This window comes from Netta rufina (genome assembly GCF_964035555.1).
Source record: "Netta rufina genome assembly, chromosome: 4".
Lineage (NCBI taxonomy): Eukaryota > Metazoa > Chordata > Aves > Anseriformes > Anatidae > Netta > Netta rufina.
In genome coordinates, this window is record NC_140127.1 from 68807331 (window position 1) to 68826967 (window position 19637).

The window sequence follows — 19637 nt, forward strand, 5'->3', positions numbered from 1 at the left end:
TCATATGCCTCAATACTGCACAAGACTTCTTGCTACCTACCTTAAAGGCCAAGGAAATGCCCTCTTGCCATTACACAAGTTACTTACAGAAGAACTGGAAACAGAACTCACTTCTCTCAAACATGAGACAGATGTTTTACCCATACAACTTTTCATAATGAATATTTCAAAATCTGTACTTAATAGTCTGGGTACAAAACCCTCTTGTTTCCGGACCAGCAAACTGAACTGCTAATGTTTTTCTCAAGTGAACCAAATCCACAAAAAGCTATATGTACACTGTGTTCATTTTAACTCTCAAGAGGATCTTGAGTTGCAATGATCTAAAAAAGATCCTTAAGTTGAACTACTACTAATTTATTTCCTTGGAACAAAATCTGTTTTTCAACTTTTCTTCATAAAGTTCCGATTTGTTAATATTTTCTAATACAAATATCTTACAATGAAGTCAACAAATCAGCATCTAAAGACAATTAAAGTCATCTCTAACTTTCTGATCCCTTTGTGAGTATTACAGAAGAGTGCAACTAAAAGACAACATCAGAACTGATGATTCTTCCAGTGCATGGAATTGTACTGCAAATGCAGCAGAGGGCTGCTCATGATTATTGTTCAGATGTTCATAATTTTGAAGTAATGAGCTAGAACAGTGGTACTGCTTTTATGCCTCTAGCAGTCTTCATAAGAAATGTTGGTATTAAAGTAGTTATTTAATCTACCTTGCCATGGAGTGTAGTACTCTCAAAAAGGCCTAGTTTCTGTCCCAGCTGATTGCACACTGACAGTCTTTTTCATATGCTTTGCTAACTGCTGAAGCTTCTTTTGAAGTTCAGCAAAGGATTTTAGGTAGGTAAATGGAGTTTTTGAAGAGTTTGAAGACAAGCAAACAGACTGCATGATTTGAGCCACGTCATCAAAAAGAACGCATAAGCTAACTGTAAGTAGATGGCCATAAACTGCATAACCTTGTTTATACTTGCCTGAGCATATCTATGCATATCTACTATATTTTATGTATATTAAAAAATTAAGGCTAATAAAAAGGACTGTTGGATTATGTAGGAAGATACTAATGTGACATGCTTAAAGTAAAATGGCACTATCACTATTTTGTTTACTCATCTACACTCCCTCCTTTCTGTTACTGTCTAGACCAAGATTTCATGCAGGTATACCTCATCAAACCCAGAATATTACGGATTCTATCGTAGCAATTAATTTTTGTCAACTAAAGTGAAGTAAGAGCTAAAAAAGACTAACCTCATCTCTGTGCTTTTGACAAAAGACCAAAAACTGAGATACTGCATCGCCCTTTCTGCTTCGTGGAGTAGATGCTGGAGTTTTCTTTCTATTGAGAGGGGAGCCTATCCCTCTTTTGGATTCTGCCTGATCAGATGACTTTTGAGGAGTAGTATTCTTAGTCCCCGACTGACTGCTTTCTTGCGTATCATCAGTGGCAGACAATTTTGATGTCCTTCTCCTCCTCTTGTTAGGAATGCCAGACTCCTTCATTGATTTCAGATTTTCAGTCGTTTCTTCGTTTGAGTAAGATGACTCATCTATCTCCTCTAACGGCTCCACAGCAATGCCAACTTCCTTTGCCACTCGAGGATTAAGATGAGGTCTGTCCCTAATGTAGATGAAGGTGTACTTGGCCTTCCGTTCTTCCACTGTCATGCTTACTGCTTCACTTGCTTGCTTAACACCCATCTCCCACTGTGGCCGCAGTTTCCCTGAAACAGGCTTTAACATCTGCAAGATAAGAAGACTGTGTGAGAAATTTGCTCGCTTTTGATTACAGAATACCAACAGTAACAAAAAACAATTTCAAGAGACTAAGTGTAATGTACAATTACAATTCAGACACTCATATGGAATTGTATTCGATAGTACTGATACCACGTATAAATCAATGACAAAGCAGACCAGTACTCAATTTTAATAAGTAATATTTTTTAATATATTTAATAAGTAATAGTTATCAGTGATAAGCCATCCCATGCTCCACATCTGTATGTGAAATATAAGAATATGAGACTGTAAAACAAGCCATCTTAAAAGCTCCCTAGAATATCTGTTTACATCTATACATACTCATAACAGGAAATTTAAAAGAAATGCACATCTTGCCTTATTTGGAAGCTTCTTACCTTTATTTTCTCTGCTTTAGTGAGGGCTTGTTTTGCACTTTCCTGGCATAATTGTTCAAACTGGTCTTTTTCTTTGAATGGCACAAGGCTCTTCTCAAATATCCAGGCTCGCTCCGGGGCATCTCCAAAAAACTGAACATGATATTGACGAAAGCTCTTTTTCTGTCCTGAAAAATAATTTAATAAAGTATTTAAGATCCAACTTATATTGTTCTCTGTACTTCTTATAAGCTGCTAGTTACCACAATGACCAAAATACAGTACAACTGGTTTACCTTTCAAAAACCCAGTTACTGGATTGAAAGTCTCCGAGTTAGGTTATTAAGTTTGACATAAAAGCTGACCTGTTTAATACAAACAAAAATAAGCTTCGCTAAATTAACTTAAGGTTACAATCATCTGTCAGTGCTTTCTATGTATATTAACTTATATGTAAGCCTGGATCTTTCTGAAAATACTACATGTGAAAATCAATACAAAATTCAGATTTTCAAAGCTTGGATAGCCTGTGCACTAAGCCTCATCTGCAATCTACCTAAATCATAACTTTTAAATATTCTTAAATACAAACACACACTTCAGCTGATTTTAACAATTGCAATCACAACTTCATCTTAACCAAGCTTTTAAGGAATCAAGGCAAGAATGGAAAAGGATTTGTGTGGTGGAAGGGAGAGTGGGAAGATGAGAGAACAATTCTGAAATCTAGACAAGAGATATCTTTCTAAGATCAAAAAGAGGAATACTGGCTCAGTGTAGTAAGAAATAGGCATACGACCTTCCCCTACTAAAGATCTCAGCTATTCTGCAGGGAAGGGGGAAGAAAACACCTTCAAAATTCATGGAGGATTTCAGAGTTAACAACCAACTTCTACGTGGCAGATGGCATAGGTAAGAGAATCAGACTTGAGAGGTCCTTGAGCATCTCCTTCCTAAAATCTTGCAGATTTGTTGTATGCTAAGTGTTCGAATTAAAAAAAAAAAAAATAAGTTTTGCTGCGATGAGCTACACTTTTGTGGTTGTCAGTACTGCTAAAAAGGATCAGCTACCCGCCCTACATGCCCTACAGTATTCTGTATACAGTTCTTCAAGGTATCACCGTATTAGTATGTCTAAGATGTAGTCTGTGAGGAAGAGGAAATCAGGGAAGGATTTCTGTGTGGTAAGAACAAATAACAGTCGTGGTCATCTGCAACAGATGTTTTCAAACTAGGTCTAGATTTTGCTAGGTTATTCACTCACAGCATACCTTCTGATTTAGTCAGCAAATACTTCTAGCTGATTGCCTCATACACTATTATTACAGTGTTTTCTAGACTTAGAAAGAACTCTCTTTTTGCAATTACTCAGCCAATAATTATGTTTCAAGAGGTTTGATCTTGCCTCAAGATGTGGCATCTGGAACAGTAATATGAAATCAACCTAATGAATGGTATGAGCCTAGGTTTAACTAACCATTACAGCCATATATACTACACACACGAGAGCTACAAGAATGATAATGACTCATTTGAGATCAGGTATGAGACTCAAGAGGAATGGCATAGGTAAAGGTCTCAGGACTGTAGGTGTTCAAGACACAATCCGGTGGCCTAATACATGCTCCAATAAGGCACAGCAAGGAACAATTCTCTAACAGTAATTATTTTGTCCCATCAAGAAAATTCCACTTAACTAGGGACCACTGAGCTCCAATGAACTAACCTTGGATAAAATAAAGGATACATTTTGTATTTAACCAGGATGTCCTAGCTGCTGACAGAGATGGCACATGCTACATTTATGACCACCTGTTAAAATCTGCCTTTGATCATCCAACAGCCCAGTTCCTAGAAGACTCACATGCTCTCTTCCTTTTGCAATATAACACTGGATGGCTGTAACTGCCTAATTAATTAGTCTAAATAATAGTGTCTACCATTAGAAAAATTGAACCTATTTTTGAATCTGCAGGTATCTTCTGTGGTCTGAATGAGTAACAGCACTCCTGGATGAAATAAAGGACATCACTGTGGATTGCTAAATACCAAGCCACCATTTTGGGCTCACAGAAGCCCACAAACCACAAGCTGCTGGGGTTCTGGCAGAGCTTTCTGCAGGACCCACCACTGTTGTTGGTCACTCGCTGAGGAGATCACCTCAGGTGCATGCCTGCTCTGCAGCAGAGCAAGGGACTGTGGTGAACAGGGGGGTTTCCTACAAAGAAGGTTCAGGGAGTGCTGTGACCAGGGTGGGCTAACAGGGCATGGTGTGGCAGTTTGCATGGTTGGGTGTGCAGGGGGAATCATAGAATATCCTGAGCTGGAAGGGACCAACAAGGATCATGGAGTCCAACTCCTGGCTCCACACAGGGCTACCCAAAAATCAGACCCTTAAGTCTGACAGCATTGTCCAAATGCTTCTTGAACCCCAGCAGCTCGGTGCCATGACCACTGCCCTGGGGAGCCTGTCCCAGTGCTCGACCACCCTCTGGGTGCAGAACCTTTCCCTAACCCCCAGCCTGACCCTCCCCTGTCCCAGCTCCATGCCGTTCCCTCGGGTCCTGTCGCTGTCGCCAGAGAGCAGAGCTCAGCGCCTGCTCCTCCGCTCCCCCGTGAGGGAGCTGCAGGCAGCCATGAGGCCTCCCCTCAGCCTGCTCTGCTCGGGGCTGAACACAACAAGGGCCCTCAGCCGCTCCTTATGGGTCTTCCCCTCCAGAGCCCTCACCATCTTTGTAGGGCTCCTCTGGATGCAACACCATAGTTTTATGTCCTTTCTGTACCTTGGTGCCCAAAACTGATATGCCAACCGGACCCAACCCACAGGGATGCCTGCTGCCTCCCTGAGTACGAGACGTTGCTGGAAAAGTGACTGGCCTGGTATGGCCCTTTGATTATTGTTTTCTCATGCTGGCAGTGATGAGGTAGCAAAGAGAAGTCTAATAGCAATCAAATGGGATTTCAGGGACTTGGGGCAATTTGTTAAAGGATCAGGTGCACAAGCAGTGTTTTCCTCTATCCTTCCAGTAGCAGGGAACAATGGTGAAAGGAAGAGGCAGACCCAGCTGATCAACACGTGGCTCCAAGGCTGGTGTCACCAGCAGAATTTTGGGTTTCTCAATCATGGGGGGGTCCACACAATACCAGGCCTACAGGTGCTGGATGGGATCTGGCTTTCTCAGAGCAGGAAAAGGATTTTTGCGCAGGAGTTAGCAGGGCTGACTGATAAAATTTTAAGGTAGATTTGAAGGGGGAAAGGGGTAAAACCAGGCAAGCCAGTGATAAGCTATCACTGAGAGAAGGTCTCATGGGTGAAGTGGTGACTGGTGCCCATCTTGGCCACAGTGACCATGAAGTAGTCGAATTTAAAATCTTTGGTGATAGGAGGAAAACTGCCACCAAAACCTCAACCCTGGATATGAGGAGAGCAGACTTCAGACTGTTCAGGGAACTGGTTAGTAAGGTCCCCTGGGAAGCTGCTTTTGTAAACAGTTGGGTCTGTCAGTGCCGGTCAGTTTTTAAGTACCACCTCTTAAAAGCACAGGAGCAGGCAATTCCAAAATTTCTGAATCCAAGCAGGTGGAGCAGGAGGTTGGCTTGGCTAAACAGGGATCTTCTAGAGCTTAGGTGGAAAAAAGTGTATGGCCACTGGAAACAAGGTCGGGTGACTTGGGAGGTCTACAGAGGTGCTGTTTGCAACTGTAGGGAGAAAATCTGAGCAGCCAAAGCTCAGTTAGAGCTGAAGCTGGCCAGTACTGTGAAGGACAATAAAAAGGGCTTTTAAAAATATATTAACAGCAAATGGAGGACCAGAGATAACATTGGTCCATTACTTGATGAGGATGGTCACCTCACATATAGGATAGGGATATATACAAAGCAGAAACATTTAATACCTTCTTTGCCTCCGTTTTCAACACTAATGATAGGCTTTGGGGGTCCCAGAGCCCTGAGATGGAGGACTGTGACTGCGAGAATGATGAACTTGCAGCCAACCCCAAACCTGTACAGGATTTGCTGCTCCAGCTGGACGCAGGTAACCCTATTGGGCCTGACAGGATACATTCCAGGGTACTGGAAGAGCTGGCTGATCTCATCGTGAGACCTCTCTCAATTACGTTTCAATGGTCTTGGAAGAGGTCTGGAGAGGTCCCAGTTGACTGGAAGCTGGCAAACATAGTTCCTATTTTCAAGAAGGGCAAGAAAGAAGACCCTGGTAATTACAGGCCTGTCAGTCTCACTTCAGTGCCTGGTGATATTATGAAGAAGATTATTCTGGGAGTTATTGAAAAACACCTGAAAGACAATGCAGTCATTGGTCATAGCCAGCATGAGTTCATGACGGTAATGTCCTGTTTAAAGAACTTAATTTGCTCTTATGACAAGCACACCCACCTTAGTGACTAAGAGAAGCTAGCTGATGTAATCTTTTTGGATTTCAGAAAAGATTTTGATACTGTTTCTCACAGTATCCTTCTAGACAAAATGTCCAGCATACAACTAGACAAAATCCTAATGAAATGGGTGAACAATTGGCTGATGGGTCAGGCTCAAAGGATTATAGTAAATGGGGTTACATCAGGCTGTCAGCCAGTCACTAGTGGGGTTTCTCAGGACTCCACTTTACTGACAGTTCTCTTTAATGTTTTCAAAAGTGACTCGGGTGCAGGACTCGAAGGTGTATTATGTTTGTGGATGACACTAAACTAGGAAGAGCTATTGATTCCCTCAAGGTCAGAGAGACCTTGCAGAGAGATCTGGACAAATTAGAGGGCTGGGCAATCACCAACTGCATGAAGTTTAACAAGAGCCAGATTCTGCATCTGGGATGCGGCAGCCCTGGCTGTACGTACAGAGTGGGGTGTGAGAGGCTGAAAGGGAACCGGTGGTTCTGGTTGACAGCAAGCTGAACATGAGTCAAAGGTGGAGGTTCTTGGTGGAGGTTTATACCTATGTACTTCCTGAAGGTCAGAGCAAGCCCCAAATCAACTCCAGAGTAAATACCTGAAATGCTCCTCATATATATATATTATTTCAAAGAGATGGAATTTATTTTAAAGTGTGTGGGCTCCTCTTTCTGTTAGCACTCCACAGGTTCCACTCGCAGGTATGACATTGTTTGTTTGTTACCTAAATTTGTTTTTATAATTTCCTTTAAAAAGCCACCATGCTTGATAATGAAGCATTAATCTTGCTCCTTTCAAGGAGCAGAATAATTTAGTTAGGAAATAAAACAGCTCTATTTCTCTCAAAATCCAGCTCTTCTATGTCACAGTAGACTAAATAGTCAAAGACTACAACCACAGGGACTGCCTGATCAACTCTGAAAGACTGCTACACGAAATATTTGCCCAAGAAGTCTATAACAGCCATTTTAGCAATTTCACGGATTTTGAAAGGGATTTCAAGAAACCATTTAGTTTACTATCAACATTGAGTCTATCTATAATCCTAGAGATCCTCCTTCAATTTGTTCTTAAAAACCTACTGTGAATGAGATCACACAATCTCTCCAGGCAACTCATTCCAGCATGTCACTATCTTTTTCACTTCCAAGTCGTTCTTACTATGCAGTGTAAATATTCATGGTTACAAAACTGTCTTGTTCTCAGAGTAAGAAGAATTTATGTTTTTTCTTCCTTGCACGTGACTTGTGTTATTTAAGGCCAGTTAATGTGCTTCTTCTTTAGCTCCTCCTTGTCAGCATAAAGAGCCCCAGTTCCTTCTGTTTATCCTCTGTTCTTTATACGTAAGTGTAACTTTGGTCTTCCTGCAGGGAAAACTACATGGCGTTATTATGACTTTCAGATTCTTTTCTTCAGAAATGCAGCTTTCCACTCGTTTCCTAGCATGACTTTTTACCACTGAAAAAAAATATTTATTCCTACTGAATTGCATTTTTTTCAGACCACACCCTCAAAGTGTCAAGATCACTATTATTTCTAGTCCTACATGTTTCTAGTCCCTCCACATTGGTGGAGAGATTTGATTCCATCAAATTAGCGAGGGATGATTTGAAAAGGTGCCTAGAAAGCTGGCTGGGCCACTGGCCTCACAACTGTTGCAATCAGAGATACAAAGTCCAAACAGTGGTCTGTTACTTGCACTTTACTAGGGCAGATCCTGTTTAAGATCCTACCAAATGACCTGGACCAGAGCAGAGTGCTCCTGGGGAATAATTCCAGTCAGCACCCTACAGCCATGAGGAAAAACTTAACATGCTTGAGAAACAGGCTGACAGGAACCTCATTAAGTTCAACAAAAGCAAACACAGAGTCCTGCACTCAAGACAGGATAAGCTGACACCGCAGTACACAATGGATGCTGTCTGACTAGAAAGCAGCTATGCAAAAAAGATGTGGGGTCCCCGTGGACATCAAACTGAACATGAACCAACTTAACCTTGCATAACCTTGTAGTGAAGAAGGCCACATACTTGTAGAATATACAAATGGCAAGAATATAGCCAGCAGGTCAGATAAACCAAAGAGGCTTATTCCTCTCTATTCAGCACCTATGAGATCACATCTGGAATACCGTATCTAGTTTTGGGTTCCCCAGTGCAGCGAAGACACTGACATATTACAGGCAGTCCAGTGGAGGGCTAACAAGGTGATTAGGGAGCTGGAGCACAGTATGTATGTACACTAAGATGTTCAAGGAGCTTTTTAAGTCTCAGGAAACCAAAACCAAAACCAACTAAACCAGAGCAAACAACCCACTGAACTTTAGAGAGATCTTACTGCTGTCTTCAGCTGCTTAATGAAGAAGGATACAAAGAAGACTGAGCCAGACTCTCCCTGGATTCACACAGTGCTAATACAAAAGGCTTTGCAATCCCCATCCTTGAAGACATTAAATATTTCACGGGACAAGGCCTTGTGCAACCTCGTTTAGCTTGGAGAACTTGTGACAACCTACATTATCATTCTACAGGCAGCACAGATAAACTTTGAAAGTTTCAGAACAGAGTAAGAAACTGCAAATGAGATGAAGAAATTGGTACAATTTCTACTTAAGAATTACATAAACACTCAGTAGTGCCAGCATTAAAATCAGCTAATGTCTGCAGATAACTATTGATTCTATGAATCACAGAAAATGAAGCTGGCTGAATTAGGAATTGCTTTTAGTAAAGCATCATCACCAGGAGCATTTAATTCCTATTAGCTTTCAATAAAATTTTTAGCCCGTGTCACTTCTCCAAACATCACCATAAAACCAAGGGGAAGTATGTACCAGCAAATAATTTTTTAATAAAACTTGAACCAATTTCACAGATCACAATTTTGATATCCTTCAGAGAATGTTCAGAGTTACAAAATAACACAGTGAAAAAACCTCAAGCCATCATATGCTCAAGAACAGTGCTTGCATCATTTTAACATTCTTCCTGACAGCAACAAACCGGTTCAGTTACTGATACAATGGAACAGAAAGAATGAAGAACAGAACTTTTCCAAAATAATGTTTATATAATCATGAAAGGAATCTGGATGTTTGTAGGATCGCTGACATACCTTTTAGTTTAGTGTAGGCATGGAGAACAGGATCAGCAGAAACCATACATGGCCACCATGGGAAACCGGACACTTTTGACCACACTAGATCTCCTATGTTATACTTCAACAGATGGACTTTGTCTTCTTTGATGGTACTCTGAGTCAAATCTTTCTTAGCAGGAGCCTTAAAAAATGAAAAAAAAAAAAAAAGAAAAAAATTATCACCATGTTTCTCCTTCGGATATGCACTTGGATTACCAAACATCACACAAAAAATAAACAACAAACTACAGTTTGTATTCTGTTTAAATATCCTAGTTAAATGTACAAACATATACAGTGGTAAATGGAAAGAGGAAAGAGAAATATGATGCTAGAAAAGGGTTATAGTGTTTTCTAGCAAACAATAATTATATTTCTTGTGTAATAAAGACTAAGTCCCAATTCTTGTTCTCTCACAGCATAAAATTCCCAGTTCCACTTCTGTTCTTTTCAGCTTGAAATATTGGCAAATAAGCTGTAGTTTGCCTTTATCTTTTTGAATAACTGCTGAGAGATCATCAGGAAGGCTAACTCTAATTTCAACCACATTAAACGGAGCACCGACTGATGGAAAAGCCAACCTCCCTTTGTATGGAACATTATCAGTTAAGTGCTATACAAACAAAAATTCTGTTTGAGGTTAGAATCTAGAATAGACTGAAATACCATCTTTATGTCTGAAGAGTAACTACATACATAACCAGTCAAGAAAACAAAATTCTGCACCTTTTAGCTCTATTTCGACATAGTAAGGAAAGCATGACAAGAATCCTTCCCCACGTCCTTTTGCAAGTTTTTTGTTTGTTTGTTTTTTTCTATTCCAGTTCTAGCAGTAGAAGTGTGTGTGTCCAGCTGGTCCTCTAAAGCTATTCTTGCTGTTGGAAAACTATTACACAACTATTTCCCGTTCAATGGATAGATTTAAATTCTACAAGGGAGTTTTACGCTCTCCCGTGATAGGCACACGTTTTTATAGTATCATAATGAAATTCAGCAACACAGACATTTGTTCACAAGCTAGAACTATTTCACATTTGATGAAGCTAGTTACAGTCTGTCTTTTTGCCTTCATCTGTTCTATTTGATGTAAATAACGGATGCCCTTATCTTTTCAGACATGAAGACTGGATGTACAGAAGCACAGAACATGTCTCATTGCAGCTACCTAGGCATATTTTTATTTGCTTTTATCTTTTTCCAATACTATATGTATGCACAACAAATTATATCATTCATCTTTTCTAGTACCAGCTCAAGAGCTTCAGGCTTTCAGTGGATTTAATGCTAGAGAAGGAACGAAAATTTGTTTTAATTAATGGAAATGGCAAGAAGAAAGAAGGTATACTGCTAAAAGGCTGGAAATCAACAATATGGAAACGTCAGGTTACCTTGTATGTAGATTTTTAAATCCAGAGAATGCTACTATGATTAACCGCACATTATTTTCCAAGCTCAAACAACAATCTTTGACACACTCTAACAGCACAGAGATTTTTTAATATTCAGACCCAGAGGTACGTCCAGTTAGAAAGACTAAAGCTTACTGTACTGAGCAACTCCTTTCCTCAAAGCTTTTGCTTTTAAAGCTGCTCCTTGTAAACACACATGATGCTACGTCATCTGATTGCTAGGGACAGTTACTCATCTAGTGATTCAGCTTTTCTGATGAATTCAGGCTTGGTTCATGTGCCTCCAGCAAGAGCCATGTTCCCATGTCTCAAGGTTTGGCCCTCTAAGGAATCTGCAAGACCATCAGAAAACCCCTCCCGCTGAGTTTGCCTCAAGTCCAGCAGTCTCAAAAGACCTACAAGATTCCAAGCAGATGTGAAAAATCAAACGCTCCTTCTAGCAGTGAAACATGACATGAAAAGTTAAGCTTAAAGGCTACAAATTAAGAAATACATACGCTGAGAACAGATCCGGAAAAACGTTAATCCTAACACACAAACCGACTTCGGCATTGAAACAAAATAGATGGGATGCAAATATTTTTCAATGAGCTAAATTTTCAGAAATGTGAAAGTTATTCAGGATGCTACGTCTCATTTTTAATTTATGAGTCCCAGTATTCTTCAGAAAGTGCAACTAGGCTGAAAAGATTTACGACTACAATCTGAGAGGGAGCTGGCTGGAATAATGAAAAGGCTCTAGCAGTGCTTCTTACTGCAGCGGAATCTGAAAGGGATGGCAGTACAGGGGTGAATATTGCATTTCAACACATCTACGAGCACCTCACAAATCTGAAGAGCTCTGTTACCGGAATGGATCATGATAAAAACTTGAAAATGACAGCCCCCTGATAAAATCTGCAAATCGATGTAACATTTTCTGTATTTATGCTTTCTTTTATTAATAACGTGCACATGCTTTCAAAGATGGCAAGTACAGCCCAGAATTCTATATACATAATTTTTTGAAGACCTCTCATATGAGGCTATTTCTAAACAAGTTTTCCACCCAGTCTCCTGATGGCACGTATGCTATTGTATGATGAGAGCTGGAGCTTCTTTCATGAGATATCTGCACTCACTGATATTTTTAAGAAAGGGAAATCACCGTTGAAGTTACAAACTGGTAGAGAACAAGTAATTGGACTTCCAGGTGTTTTTACTTCAGAAGAAAACTGGAATTGCTGTTTAGGTGAATTTTGATTTAATAACCGAGATACCCAGATCAACTCTTTCTGTGATGACACTTAAACACTTAAGGAAGCAAATTAAAATGCAAGACTCCTGGTTTAGAGCACAACTATAAAATGAGGAAAAGAAGCTCAAGCAAGTCATACTATTTTAAAGTAATTTCTTCTCCTCAATTTTTGCCTCTAACAATATCTTTTTTTTTTTAATTTCTTGATAGTGTTCTAATTTCCTATGAGATACCCTACCCACAAATGCCAACAAAAAAAAGTCTGTATGGCTTTCCCTGCTGCAGAGGAGCATAGATCAGTCTTTACTTACTGTAATTGCTAAAATAAGTCCGGCTTGCCCTGTGTTACACCCCATTCTGCTACCTTCTCCTGTAGTTTTGACAGAAGTAAACACACACATTTAGTTGCAGAATTTCCCCGACTTCTCCTTCATTAATTATTATTAAGCTCTGCAGCCTTTCAGATAGCTACCTCCTCATCCACCTTCGCCCCAGACTTCAAACCAGCCACAATGAACAGGAAGGAGGAAACAGCAGGGTGATGGTTGGACCAGATGATCTTAAAGGTCTCCTCCAACCTTAATAATTATATGATTCTATGAGGAAACAGCCAGGGAGCTTCTTTCTTTTCTACTTTGGGCAAGAATTTCAGTCTGGGTGGCTTTTTTCTTTCTTTTTTTTCTTTTTCAAACACTAGACTGCAGAGAAGTTAACCAGACAGGATGGCTGAAGCCTGGGTGATGATTTCAGACCACATGGACCAGTCCCAGTGCCGTATACATAGACCATTTTACAGACTCCGTGCTCCTCAGTATTGCAGATGTTGGTTTCAACAGAAATCCCTGGCTCTCTGGATTAGTAACCTAATGAAAGACTTGCTCTGAGCGACAGCTAGACAGAACTTAAGTTTATGTTGTCTGGGGGTACTGTGGGGTGTGGAATGGAGAGATTTAATTACCATAACTGAGTTTTTCTGCAAGAAATTATGCCTTGAATAGTACCAGCATCCTTAAAAAATCATCTGGGACAGCAACGCAATAGGCTGAGAGAGACCAAAAAAGAAAGGAATATTTAACATGCTTTGCCTCTTCCCTTAACATTTCCAAGATTTGTTTGTCATTTCTCTCAGCACTTTCTCAAGCGATGAGTGACAGGCAGATTGACAGGACTTTCTGACGATGCTGTCAGCATTCAACCAGCCCAAAGAAGTGTAAAGTGATGGTTTGGTCACAGAAAACATTTGTATTTAATTAACTTTGCCTACAGCTCATCAAAAGAATTCATCCAGTTTTCACTTAATTCTGGTCTGACTAATATGAGGAGACGAACATACTGTGTGTGATGGGTACTTTCAAAGCTTAAAATCATTTTTGAACAACTCCAGAGAGTAATGCATTTAAGAAGAGCACTTACTGCATACAGAGCTTTACAGTTGCTTGTAGACTATGTTACGAAAACACTATGATCAGTTTGAAGTTTGCAAAGGACAAATGTAGCCCTTTCTTGAAACCACTTCGAAGGCATACTCGGTGATGCCAGACTGAGACAAATTATCTGCTTTAAAATGATCAGTGGTGAAGAGTAGAGGTACTAACATAATAATTATCTATTTTGTGTACTCGTGCATGCACGTGCAAAGAATTATAACCCCTCAAACTTACTGCAAATTACATGAAGCATCAAAAAATAGTATTTCACTACACAAACTTAGAAAGCTACAGAAATCATGAAAAACTTCATCTAATTGTAAATTATCAAAAGGGGATTAGACAAAAAACACTGCTGAAAACTGGTGGAGAATTTAATACTGGATAAGAAAAAAAAAAGAGAACAATTCAGACAGATGAAGAAAAAAAATGTTCTCTTCTATATCATAACGGGAAAGCACAAACTGAACAACTTGCAGATATCTTCCCTTCTGCCTTCATTTTCAATTCGGTTTGTATCAAAGTAATATCAGTTTGTAATTCTGTATCAAAGAATTTCTCCTAGCCTGCACTACAATCCGCTATGCTACAAATATGCAGACTGCTGAAGGTCAGCCTGCACTCCAGAATAAAAATTGACTAGCATTACAAAGAAACTAGATCAAAACAATCAAGGTTCTGGAATGGAACATATGCAGTTAAAATGTACTTTGAATCAAAATAAAAACATACAAACATAGACAGTCAATCCTTCAATATGAAAAAGACAACATTGCTTGCTGACCAAGACCACGTGTTTCCCTGGTGTTGCTATCTACTTGCGCTGTGTTTCATCTACTAATACTCCCATTTCTCTCATGGACTTGTGTAATAAAAATAGAAGTAAAAATGTTTCGTCTTCTCTTGCCTCTCTATCAGGAAAGATGGTGAACTAAGGAAGTGGCTGTAGGACAAACTCCATTCCTTTGAGACGTTCAGGAGAGCTGGGAGCTTGTCTGGAGAGCAGGAACAGAGCAGAAGAGACTCTTTCTGTAAGGTTGCTCTGTCACTTAACTTCACCAATGACTAAGTGCATTATAAGCAAACAAAAGACAAAGAATTTATATTAAAGGACAAAGATTCCAAACTTCTTTTCCTTGGGAAACAACCATCACAATTACACTGTTAGTAAAACTGCTATTGCTTCCTGAAAAAATCAAGAATGTAATTTGACAAAAGACAAACTACTGATCAGTCTTCAGGCAAAAGAACAGAGGGATGCTCCTCTCCTAATGCATTTTTTCCTCTCATTTGGGACAGAGGAATGGCTTCTTCTCGTACTGTGACTGAGGGCAAGAATCTTACGGAATCAAATCACCTCAAAACCCAAACTTATACTTGACTAAAATCAGTGCAAATCCCTCAATCAACACCTCTCCAAACGGTCTATTGCTCTGAACACGTTCAACACCCTCACAAAATATGCATTGTGTTGTGTAGTAAGGTAAAGACTGAGGGGAAGAGGACAACAAAAGCTCAGATCAGAACAAGAAGATGGACAAGTTATACTGGGGGTTGTTTTGTTAGCTTTTCAAATGACTAATTGTTTTATAGTAACCCAGAGATTTAACTAAACCCTGCCATGTTCAGTTTCTAGAACAATTATCTTCAAATTATCCTTTCTTCTGTTACTAAGCACCTGAAAAAGGGGGATCAAAATCATGACACTGTGAAGGATTACTTCTGAAGAAGACACTATATTTGATTCTTTCTGGCACAACCAGGACTTATTTATCTTTATTCCATGTGCTCAGTTGATGAAGCTATCAAGTAAGAAGACAAAAAAGGATGAAAGAAATCACTGCTCAACCTGCAGATCCCCTAAAAACTTCTCTGGTGGTCGTTGAGGCTCTTCAAAATCAAACACCAGTTTAGTGATGGTAGGTTCGTTTCCTCCATTTCTTTCCACAAACTCATCTAAAGCAGCTGATGGACAGCACGTTGCATTTCACTACACAGGACACACCCTCCAGGATGGTAAGAAAGTGGAAGACAATAAAAAATCCACTTCAGTTTAGTCATGAATTTGTAATGTAAATCATAGATTTTAAAATATGATAAAAACTCAAATTTGTATTTCAAATCCATCACTAAACTTCTGGTTACATTTCAATTTATTTTTTTTTCTGGCTTCGGTTCCCTCATTATCAAGTCTCAAGCAGATGAGATGTTTTTTAGATGCTTTTACATTTAAAAACCAATCTGTCTATCCAAATCAGCAATCTCCCTTTACACAAACACAACATGAGCAAGTATTTTAGAAATACTCTTAACACAGTATCTTACTAACTAGGATACAACCTTTTTTTTTGGAGCGAAGAGTTGAAGAGAAACAGATCCAATCATTCACAGATAGATGCAGTGAGACGCAAGTTCTGGAACATTTCCCAATCCTCAATCGTTCTGCAAACATGGAGAGCAGTTTCGTGCAGCAGCTCTGCTGAATTTCTGCATTTACATTTAGATGACCTCTTAAATCATAAGTCACTGGCTTCCCATTGCAAGGTTCCATGTTTCAGAAATCAGTATTTAAATTAGATGAGAGATTAAATTCAGAGAGTATTACAAAAAGACTTCTGCCTACATCCAACTTCTCTGGCCTTTCCCCATGCTCAGAAGTTGAAATGTTGTATCTCAGAATATGACACAGCATAGACAGAAGATGCTATACAAGTCTGGAAAAGCAGGACTGCAGAGCTGGGAGGAAGTTTAGCACAGGAACCAGTTATTTCTGCAGAATTTCCGTAAAGATGTCACGCAGGACAGCAGAAGGAAAGCTGAATCATCTCAGCATACCTAGAGGTTTTCAGAAAGCCACATCCATATGTGTTATGTTATCTGCATGTACAACAGTTTCACACATGGTTCAGATTAGAATCTGAACCAGAGCTTATCCTTAGCACCCTCATACACCCTTGTAGCGTTCAGTAGGTAAGAGTTCTCCCACAGCACTTTCTGAGTAGATATCCTCCTCTTGGTAGCTCACAAACATCCAAGGGAGCACAGGTAGATGTCCTGAATCCTCCTAATCTTGGTAGAAAAAAACAAGCCCAGGTAATCCTGACAGTTGCCAACTACATTTCCAGAACGTTGTTTTCTGGTGTTTCTTAATCTCTACAATTTTTTTTTGCAACACGAGCACGTCTGAAGTCTAGGCTTAAATAAAATAAATGCTGATTTGGCATAGAGGGCCTCTGTTAGTTAACTTATAATTTGATATAGTCTAAATACCATTTTCCTTTTTGAGTAGATCTTTGAATTGAATCCTCATACATAAAAGCAGGCACAAGAGGTTTCCAGTCAAGCAATTTCCTTTATGCTGTTACATGTAACAAGTAGGCCCTCCTCTTCTAGAGATGAAATGCAAAAAAGAGTACCAATTACCTTGATTTGGCAATGCTGAAGCATATTCCTGAAACATGCTTTATTTTCAGCGTAAAAGATGTGCAGAACACCTGGGAAACCCCAACGAGGAATACCCCAATCCCATATGAATAAGGTTGGTCATCACAGTAAAACATCATCAAGCACATGCCCAAAGTGCTACAAGATTTAAGATTGAAAATTATTTTAGTTCTTTGCAAGCATCCTCAACATCCATTTGAGTTTACATTTATTTACAAATATAAATGCATATCTCAAGTTTTTCTATCACTGGGTACTTTGAGGCCACAGATTCACTTCCCTTCTTCACCCCAGCACAGCAGGGCTTGCTGAACAACCGTCTGGGCAAAATCCAGTTTTCTCTCTCATACCGGGCTTCTAAACTGAAGCATTTTACAAACTCCCTCTTTGTGAGAGAAGAATTCATTCCTTACTATTGACAAGTTACATTTTTAGCTGCTGTCCATTTTATGATGCCCGAGGAAACAATTCCGTTAAGTTTTCCCTAAAAGCAGTTACATAAACGTTAGCCTGGCTGGGCCTATTTATTTACAATAGGATAACTGAACAATAGCAATGGGCAAACCGACAATTAGTGTCTGTGAACAAAAGACTTTGGAGGTCCTGAGGTTCACGTGCCCTACATGAAATCTACTCCAGAACAAGGAAACTCGTAAAGGAGGCTGACACCAGTGTTACACGACAGATAAAAATATTTTGCTTTGGTTACTTTGTGTAAAAGTTACTACAAAGCATCTTTCTTTCTTGACAAAAGGGGGCTGTGAGGGCCAGAAATGACATCTGGTACGGATCACTGAAGTTTCCCAAAAATCTCTCTGTAAATCTCTCCAAGTAGCACAGCCCTGAAGTGAAGATCTGACTCTCAGCTCAATGCAAAACTTAGACATGCATTATTCTGCTTAAGCAGAAAACTGAGCAGAAAGTTTTCTTTCAACAAAAAGGCTTCACTGTAGCCTGGACCAAAGCAACAAGATAACCAAACTCCTTGCTGCTCCAGCCAGTAACAGCCAACACACCTGTGGAGATGAGATGACAGTGTTCATTTCAATCATGACACCACCAGAGCAATGACTGGAAATAAGGAAATTACCAGGAAAAAGAAAAAAGAAACAAGCAAGAAATGTCATTAACTTCCCAACTACATGTATGTTATGGCGCACCATCGGTCCCTGAGGTGGAACAGGAAGAACTTATTGACCACTTTGCCTGCTCTACCCTTTCCACACCAGTGTCCAAAGACCTAAATAAAACAAAAACAAGTCCTGGAACGCACAAATCAATGATGAGTACAAAATAACATGACAACTGGCAAACCTTTTCTGAATCAGTTAGATTCCTTTACATCTGCCAGCTCTTGAGGAAAAGGGACGGATAGGCCATGCATGTGATGGAATGCCCAGCAATAAAAGCTGGGGAAGGGAAAAGAGAACTGGGGCTCGTTATGAAAACCTCCGTCCTCCTGACCAGCTGCATTGCGTACCAAGGTGTGCTTCCAAAGATGTGGCTGAACATCGCTCACTGATGGGAAGCAGGGAGGAACTGCTTTCTTCTGAGTAAGGGGGTGAGGAAGGGTTGTGGTGGGGTTCAGCTGTCCAGCTGGGTGAAACCACCACAGTCCCTTTTGGTGCCTGACGTGGAGATTGAAGGGTTGAGATAACAACAGATTCGACCAGAGCATTTTAGAGGGACCTTACAATTCTCAAATTTGTTTAACAGTTGCTGGTTGCAGCGTTGGCTGCTTTGCTCTTAATATTGTTCTGTGTGATCCTGTTTTATGTGATCCATGCCATATTCTCTCTCAGATCTGAGAGCTCGTTAAAGGCTGTGCTTGTTGTTTGTTGTTTTTTTTTTCAGCTCGCTGTGCTGTAAAGCACTGGCCTGGAGCCTAATCCGGGATTTGGGCCCTGCATTGCTCTCATCTCCGTACTTCGGGAACCATCTCTTGGAGAACATTAACAACTACAGTCTCGTTTTTTCTCCCCTGGAAGTCAGCTGCTGGAGGTTGGAGGAGGTACCTCCTCCTTCTTTCCCCCTGGGCTACTTGCAGTAGCTTTTGGGTATCTTGAACGTCCTCGGTAGGTGAACTGCAAGGAAATACAGAGCCAAAAGGGGGGCTCCTAGAAAAGTTACTGCTCTAGTCAATGCTGGGCAGTCCTCCAGAGGGAACAGAAGGGCTGGTACGCCTGACCCTAATGAAGGGCCTTCTGCTTTATATTTGCAAGAGTGGGACCCTGCCTCCAGCCAGCTGGAGGAAAGGGACAACTGGACTTACTGGACTGTGTGGATCTGATGGCCTGGCACATCAAACCCGTAGGAGCACAAGGCTCTGGTGGACACCGGTGCGCAGTGTACCCTAATGCCATCAGGCCACCAAGGGGTAGAACCTGTCCAAAAGGGTACTGGTGGGCTTTTGGCACAGCTGCCTTCAGGACAGAGAAGATTACGCA

The 19637-nt window shown here is 40.3% G+C and overlaps 1 protein-coding gene across 1 annotated transcript in view; it reads right to left on the bottom strand.

Annotated features, from left to right (window-relative positions):
- Positions 1-19637, bottom strand: part of NSD2 (nuclear receptor binding SET domain protein 2) — a 76837-nt gene that overhangs the window by 35011 nt on the left and 22189 nt on the right. Inside the window, exons 3-5 of the mRNA XM_084286296.1 lie at positions 9650-9815; positions 2151-2317; positions 1261-1752 (exon numbers count right to left, since the gene is read on the bottom strand). Of these exons, the coding sequence (XP_084142422.1) occupies positions 1261-1752; positions 2151-2317; positions 9650-9815 (825 nt within the window). The remainder of the gene's footprint in view (positions 1-1260; positions 1753-2150; positions 2318-9649; positions 9816-19637) is intronic.